The sequence below is a fragment of the Arachis ipaensis genome, chromosome B07, assembly GCF_000816755.2.
Source record: "Arachis ipaensis cultivar K30076 chromosome B07, Araip1.1, whole genome shotgun sequence".
NCBI classification, from domain to species: domain Eukaryota; kingdom Viridiplantae; phylum Streptophyta; class Magnoliopsida; order Fabales; family Fabaceae; genus Arachis; species Arachis ipaensis.
In genome coordinates, this window is record NC_029791.2 from 125,797,693 (window position 1) to 125,806,377 (window position 8,685).

Here is an 8,685-nt window from a genome sequence, read left to right on the forward strand (position 1 = left end):
TGACTCCATGAAATTAATTATATGAGGACATATGACAGTGTAGTAGTGTACACATATACGTGGTTGCCCCAAAGGGCAAAGGCTTCTTGGGACAGTGCCGTGTCACCTGCTCCAGTTGGTTGAATTCTTAAAAGCCGTGTGATTTTCTTCTTGGTTATTATGGCTAGCATTCGTGATCAATTATTGAGTCTCCAAGGTTATGAAGTCTTAAGATATATTAAATAATTTTGTCTGCATTAAGATATACATTGAAACTTAGTTTATGAAGCATGCGACTGGTACGCCTGCTGCTTCGATACTTTTTCTTGGGTGTCAACCGGGCACCTAAAAATAGGTAATTCACTTAGATAAAATAAATGGAATTTAAAATTATGTAAATGTCCTCGACCAAAATTCGTTATATGTTCTGTCCTAAATATTTTTATGATTCGATTTACTACTAGTACAGTATAGACATAATAAATCAAATTAAGTTAATTCAAATTAAGTGTAGAATTTACGCTTTGATGTCGTTATACTCTCAAAAATCTAAGTTTGAGTTTGAAATAATGTCATCAAAGCGTAAGTTATACACTTAATTTCACAAATTAAATAATAATTTAATTGATATAATATTTTAATTATTTCTTAAATTACATATTGTAAAATATAATTAGTCTTTTTATATTGTATAATTATTTGTTATTTCTGATTCTGGAATCCAAGTTTTAACTCCTATACGACCTTAGAGTGCTATACTTTATAATATTGTTTTAATATCAAAAGTCCCCTAATGATTCTTTAGAATTTAGATGATAATGAGTCAAATAATGATATTTAATAAATTTTTAGAAATAGTTTATTGTTCCATTTTGAATTCATAAGTTTGTAAAAATGTAGACTTTTTTGAAATTTGAGCTAAAACACAAAAGTTAAATTTTTATTCTTATTTGTTTTGATTTTTTATATTTTATTTAAATTTAAATAGAGGGTATTTTCTTGTTAACATTTATGTTTTAAAATTAATAAAGAATAAATAAATAATCAGTAGTAAATCGAATTAACTTAATTCGTTTTCCTATGTATATGTTGTACAAGTAGTAAATTGAGTCAATTTGAGTTGATTTATATAGAAATATTCAAGACAAGATATATAACTAATTTTGATTTAAGACATCTGCGTAATTTTAAACTCTTTGTTTTATCAACGTAAATTACCCCGAAATTTATGTGTGAATGTTGTTGATGATCTGATAATTATTTGGGTATGAGACGAATATGGATAGTAATTTTTGTTCTGATAGATTAACGAACGTTTGAAATAGTAATTTTTTATTAACGAACGTTTGAAATAGATTAACGAATTTGACGAATTTAATTTGATAAATTTACATTTTTTTTTATTTTTTGGAATTTATAATATGATTACTTTAATTATTTTTGAAATTTACATAATATTTAATATTTTATATTTTATTTTTCATATCATAGATTATATTTCAAACAAAAAAAATGTCATAAATAAAAAAGACAAAATATTACATTCGGAATAGGATGGAACAAAGCGGTAAAATATCCTCGCCTATGAATTTAAAACAATAAATAAAATACCTAAATTAATAGGACAAGTAGTTAAGATTTAAGGCAAGTGTAAATATTGAAACACCTATCCCTCGTCACTACATTGCCATCCGTAGTAAGAAGGAAAAGATATTCTTTGTAAAATTGAAACCACTTAGAATATTATGTTATGGCAAATTACCGAATTTTTGGTATGCCTGAAATTCATTCATGAGAATTCAAATGCCCGAGTCCCTACTAACAAGGGGTGAAGGCTGAAGACCATACATAGTACATGCAGAGAATTGAACATCCTGGAAAATTTTGTTACCAGAATTAACCTTTAGCGACATTATCCTATTCTTTATACTGTATGGTCCGTAATAGACTACTAACTAAACAGAAAACAAGAATAAATCACACACTTTAACAAAAGTCTAACCCCTCCTCGAAAGCAATACATACATGATTTGACAAGGCATCAGATCTATGAAACATGAATTGACGAGGGGTTATGCACAAATATCTATTAACTAACCCTCATCAACTTCACCGCTGCAAAAAATTCAGATTGAAAGGAAGAAACGCATGACGACGATTATATATGTACACCTAAAAACCACCTACTCCAGAGAAATGCTTCTTCATGGCTCGATCCTTCCTGTAATGATTGCTTCTTCCTCCTCCTCCTCCTCCCCTCCCTCTGCCTCTACCTCTCCCTCTTTGTCCTTGCCCTTCAGCCTCCGGGACATCAGATTGTTTATCCTGCTGTTGCTGTTGCTGCTGTGGCGGAACCTCATTTCGTTTTCCCCCTCCCTTCCTTTCTCTGCTTCCAGGTTTGCCCAACATCCCTCTTCCCTCTGTTTCAGAAACACGAGACTGATCATCATCCTCCTTATAGGCTTCTGTCAGCTTCTTTACTGCGCCAAGAGGAAAGTTTCCACCACGTCCAAGACCATGTATTAGTTCTGTCTGAGCTTGGTTGACTAGTGAAGCTTCATCAGAATTTGCCACCGCCACTGCACCTGCCACTTTATAGCTATAATTCTTACCATCCTTGACATAGTACTGTGGTTTTTTCCTGGAGCCCCATTTTGAATGAGGCGCATTTTGGGCTGAGTTTCCCATCTCTGTTGTCCATGATTTACCCGATTTTGCACTGACTTGATCAGCCAGTGTCTCATTTTCCTCTACTCCAGAGTCCGCTACACTTAGACCCAAGTCATCAAAAGAGTCATCATATTCATCGTCATATTCATATTGCAAAACCATAGCAGCAGTTTTTGATGTATTTTCGTCATCCTTTTTATCCAGAATACCAATACCAGGTTCATCATCCTTCGATTTCCTCACAAATTTTCCTACAGGAGCTGAGGATGACATCAATTGCCCCCCTGTCTGTTGCTTGACACTGACAACTTCTGTAGATGAAGAATCAACTAGTTTACCTTTTCCTTTATCTTTCCCACCCACAGTGGTGGGCTTGCCTGTTGGCAACGTCTCTAGTGTTGGGTCCAAGTGTTTCAGATCTTCATGAAGGGTTCCTTCTAAAATTCTTTGAATAACCTCTTCTGGATTCTGGTCATACACCTCAAGACATGCAGTCAAAAACCCTTTACCATAATCAGGAAAGAGGTCCCTAATTTGACTTATTTTTGACTCCACAATTGCAGCATCTTCATCCATCTGCAATGTTTGATTTGGCACTGGGGTTCTTGTAGAATCTGGCTCCTTAAGTATATCTTTTGGAGAACCAAAAATCCCAGATAAATATTGAAGCTGTTCGTCATCGATGAGTATCCATCCTGAATGAGAGTAACTAGATTAGACAAACATAAAGAACAATCATATGCTAAGCTATATAAACCATTATTAATTTATAATAGAATATCTTGAGACTTGACATAGAGAAGGCAACAAAGTAGTCCTTCTAAAAATGTTTAGTAGATCTAGTTATCTACTGAAATCCATACCAGCCCCAATAAGTTATGTACAATTTCTACATACAAATGCAGGTGAACTACACCTATTTAAGTAAAGATAATTACCATTATCCTTTAATCTCTCCATTCTGCTTAATATATTGAAACTCCTCTCAAGATCTTGAAGAAATGTTTGCTTCTGATGGCTTTCCTGAAGCTGTAATGATACCGAATTGATTTCTCTAAATGTTTGAACCAGAATATCTGCTCTAATGAGTGGGTCCTCCACATTGGCAGGAAACATCTTTGTGGCAGCTGGGAGAGGATTGCTATCTCCAAACACTTCTTCACTTAGATAACAAGAGCTCAACAATTGCCACCCAAACTTCAATAATCTCATTCTTAACATCTTCAAACTTACTACTATATTAGCTACTGTTTCATCTTGTCTATCAGCAAAAATGATATGGAATCCCTTTTGCAAGGATGGAATCAGTGAATCATGCAATCTGGCAAGGAAGCTCAGCAGTTCCTCATTTCCATAGCTACAGCAGCAGACAAGAAAAATATTAAAATTTTCTAGAGGAAAATTTCAATTGTGAATGTTACTCTTAGGTTCTATTCTGAAATTTTGATAAATTAATTCAACATAAATCTTTAACAAGTGATAGACCAAACATTATGCATGATGGGTATTATTTATGGGGGAAAAAATTCGTCTTTAAGCATTTATAGAACACCAAAAGTTTCAAATCTCAATGTAAAAGATACCTTGTTTCAATAGGGCAAGAGAAGAATATAACTGCTGGTTTGTATGAACAAACAAAAGCATCCATCGATACAATAGCATCATTCAAAAAATCCATCACCTATCACAAAGACATATGACATCAATATACTACTTTGTGACAAATTGGGCATCAAAATTTTACACTTATTTTAAGCTTTCCATATCTGCTTTATCATCCCATCAGTGGAAATCGTGTTGGGACTCATTTTCAATGAGCAAGAAGTATCGCAATTCACCTCCAAAAGATCAGCTTGAAGAAAAGTAGCATTATGGTGATCAGGATTTCCAGAAGAAAATAACACCTGTATACAATCCCCAAAAAGCAAGTTTGTTACTTATTTCTTCATAATACCATGGCCATCAACATTCTATCATGAATGAATCAATCATAAATGTTTGTTTTCTAAAAGACACACATGCATTAATACCTTTAAAATAAATAATAATTTATGGAAACATGATAAAGACGATCATCAGGGACATCATAGCTAACCAGGATGTTCAAAAGGAATGCACGGGGAAATGATCAGGAGTCATATATGGTCAAATAACTCCAACCAGTTTACATAAAGACAACATACTAAGTACTAACAAGAATGAGAAGACAGTAATTGGCAAATCACAGTTATAACCCAACGACAATTTGTCAAACTATGAGAATACCTCCAATGAGGAGCTGCAACGCTCATGCATTGTGCTAACAATCCCTAGAAAATGGGATATTACTGTGGTCAGATCATTATGGATCCAAGGCTGAGCATTCAAAGCATTTCTGACCTACAATACATGAGAGAGGAAAGGATAAAAGAAGCAAGTTAAAACTAATGTAGTCACCACAACAAAGTTCTTTATATAAGAAATTGCATCTAAACAAAATAATCATTCATCCACTACTGATTAAAAACTATTACCAGCAATCTTGTTATTTCTTCATTTTCATGACCATATATGGCACATATATCAAACAACTTTGGCAATTCAAGCAACTTCTTCTCCTGCAAAAGAACTACATGCAAGATTAGTGAACAACAGCAAATCCAAATCCAGACAATACAAAGTATGAGGCCAGGTACCTGTGCCCCAACATAAATCCACAAATATAATAATTCTATGAAACAATTCATTGGTAAAATATGTGATATACTATTAAATGCAGAAATGATTGATAAAATAAGCAGCATGCGCATAGACATTTTTAAGAAATAATTACCACCTTCACATTTAAGAGTTAAGACGTAACCAACAAGTATCATCAGACAACGGTTCCTAATGTAAACATTAGTTCTAACGTAAGTTCAAATTTCAGAATATAACGAAGTATAAACAAATGCCCATGCAAAGTAAAGCATTGTGATAATTGCATACCAAACCTGATTGCAAAAATACAAAACAGACAAAAACTTTGAAAACCAACAATACAAAAAACCATTATGAGATGTACTAGTACTAGCTAGTAATAAGTAACAAACGCAACAAAACCATGCATTGGTGAGTCAAATAGAAAACCATTCGCTGTAAGCTAAAGCGTATTGCATTCCATTGTCCATAAATCGTACAAAACCCACCTTGATGATCTCTCAAAGTGAGGGCATCAGCAGCTCGAGCACCAGGATCCTTATTAGAAGAACTGCAAGACATATACATCAAAAACTCACCTAAGGACCACATATAGAAGAAAGGAAGATAGCTGAAACTGAAATCACATTCCAATTCCAAACTCATTGTCAACTTACATTCGATACAATACCATGAAAACCCGTCGACACAAATCAAGCTCTCCAACAATAACTCCGGCGACGATACCTTTGGCCCCGCGATGAGGGAAATCATACCATCTGCTCTTAAATTGCAGAAAGCTATCAAGAAACTCATGCAAAGAAGTATCACTAGCCACTGCAAACACATATATACAATATAACAAGAGACAAATTAGTAAGGGTTACAGTTCCAGAGATAAATTAGCAATTATTAACGCTTAACAGATAGAGTTCATATTAAGCACCTTGCTTCCAGAACTCCCTGGGTTTCAACTTGAGTAAGCGAGACAACTCTCGATTGAGAAGATCAACGACTCTCTGGGACTCTACGGGGTCCAATCCACCATCGTCGGCGCCAAGGCCAGCTGCGACGGCCTCGTCTTGAGGGAGGTAGCGGACGAAATTGCCAGCGGCAGGGTCAGTAGGGTTTGGGATATGTTGTGTGGCTCCTCTGCCTCTGAGTGAGGATGAGAGGGTAGGGTTTGGGTTTGGGTCTGAGTTTGGATTGGAATTGGGAGTTTTGGGGAAGAATTTATTGTGATTCCTGACGGAAGGTTTGTTATTGTTGGTATTAATGTCTTGCGTGCCATGATCGTATCGATTTGACATTGTGCTTATTATGAATATGAGAGATGAATGAAGGATTGATGAGAATTGCAAGCACAAGCTCGGGTGAGAGCGGAGACGAAGATGATTCGACAAAACAGTCACCGGCCTCGATGGGACAGACTTAGGGTATAACTCACTCTCCTACTTTGTAATTTGATTATGGCCATTATAAGTTTTTAATTTCATATTAAGGTGGGTAAACCATTTAATTAATTTTTTTAAAAAAAATAGTTTAAACAATAAATATTTATATTAAAAGATAGTGTATTATACAATTATATTCCATAATGGTGGGATGTCATAATATAAAACATCAACATTTTTTAGCAATACACAGGTAATGTGTTGTTGTAACTCGAACCAGGTTTTTGCATGGAAGTGAGACATTTGGCAAGTTCTTGTTAATACGTAGGTAGCGTGATGTATGCAGTGGGAGCAGCTTTTCCAACACGGATGTTGCGTGTTACACCAGCTTTATCAGAGATTCGTTTGCTTCTTTCTAAAGAATCTATAACTTTTCAGAGATTCTTTGACCAACACATTGCTAGCTACTCTTGCGGAAAGGTGGAGGCCAGAGACTCACACCTTCGCATTGCTGGTGGGTGAAGTTACAGTGACACTCGAAGACGTGGCACATATGTATGACCTGATTGACGGAGCGGTTGTGACCAGTTGGACCGATAGTAGTCATGATTTCTTGGTCACCTACAGTCTAGCGATTTTCGACAGCAAACCCGTTGTGAGTAGTTCCTCCAAAAGTTACATAAAGTTGTCCTGTATTCGCCATATCAGTTACACACAACTTTTAGACACTTGAGAATCTGTTCAGCAATACGTTAAGATGTCTACTGGGTACCACCTTTTTCATCAATGGATTGTTGGTAGTGCTGATCTTGATTTGGATCTCATCGCATCCGAGCCATCATAGCAACCGTCTCAACCACACCGAGCATCGGTCAATGGTCGTCTTATCAAAGCCATCACAACACCACACCTGATAGTCGAGCGAGTGGTTGCATCAATCCGCATCTTGAGATTGATTGAGGTCGTCTAAATGTGCCAACAGATGTTTCGAGCACGCAAGCGGTCTTGGCTTGCATGTTAATATTTTCAGTGTCAACTAAATATTCAGGCGAAATAGTTAATGACACTCTAGATGGGACAGAGACTAATTTCAAAGACAATTTAGATGATATCTCCTCCGGTGGAATTGACATCTCCAGGCAGTTTGAGTTCAATAAGGTTGCGGAAGAAGAAAATGAAACCTTATACACCCAACAAAGAGAACATGATGTACATGTTGCAAAAAGGAGCTTCAATCTAAACAAAAAGTCATGGTTTGGAGATGATTTATCAGATCTATTATCACGTGAAAGCTGTAGATTTGTGACAGAATGTTTCTGGCCAGGTCAATACGATGTTGAAGAGAAATTTTGATTTATTACTTGGTTGTCTATTTTGGGAATTTTGATCTTTATACTCTATTGAACTTTGTTTTGACTTTAAAAATTCAAACATTGACTTGATTGTAAATTTAACAGACGTTGATAGTACACGAGGAAACGTAATTTGTAAATTTGTGCACATTAAGTAACCACTATAAGTTTTTTTAATTCATTAATTTTTTTTACTTAACACAAATCCGAAAATTTATGTAATGCATTAAGTTACAGTGTTTGAAACATATTTTTTTTTTAAATAGTGAGAAGTTAAGTAGATTTTACAAGACAATATTTAAACAAAAAAATTCGAGTTATGAATATATTGCAACGGTTGGGAGAAAACCGCTGCAAAAAGAATATCTATTATATTTGCAAATTGACATTTTGCGGCGGTTAAAGTAAAATCGCTGCAAAATAAGAAGCTTTTGGTAGAATCTCCCTAATCTGTCGCAACCGTTGCCAGATTCCATTTAACAGCGGTTTCTAAATGTCCGCCGCTATCTGCCGATTTTTTTGTAGTGTAAATACTATCACGTGTTAACGTATCCAATTTTATTCTTAAAATAAATTTAGAAATAGTATATATTATGTACTAATTTTTTTTAATACTTTATATAATTAAAATA

General features: G+C 35.0%; 1 protein-coding gene across 1 annotated transcript; it reads right to left on the reverse strand.

The window, feature by feature from the left end:
* LOC107606371 (activating signal cointegrator 1 complex subunit 2) lies at positions 1,723 to 6,500 on the reverse strand (the record flags this gene model as incomplete). Its single annotated transcript, XM_016308437.2, is given in 9 exon segments — positions 1,723 to 3,344; positions 3,588 to 4,006; positions 4,233 to 4,330; positions 4,488 to 4,553; positions 4,915 to 5,028; positions 5,163 to 5,257; positions 5,817 to 5,878; positions 5,985 to 6,144; positions 6,254 to 6,500. Coding segments are annotated over 9 exon segments (2,454 nt in total), but the record flags the coding sequence as incomplete, so codon positions are not given.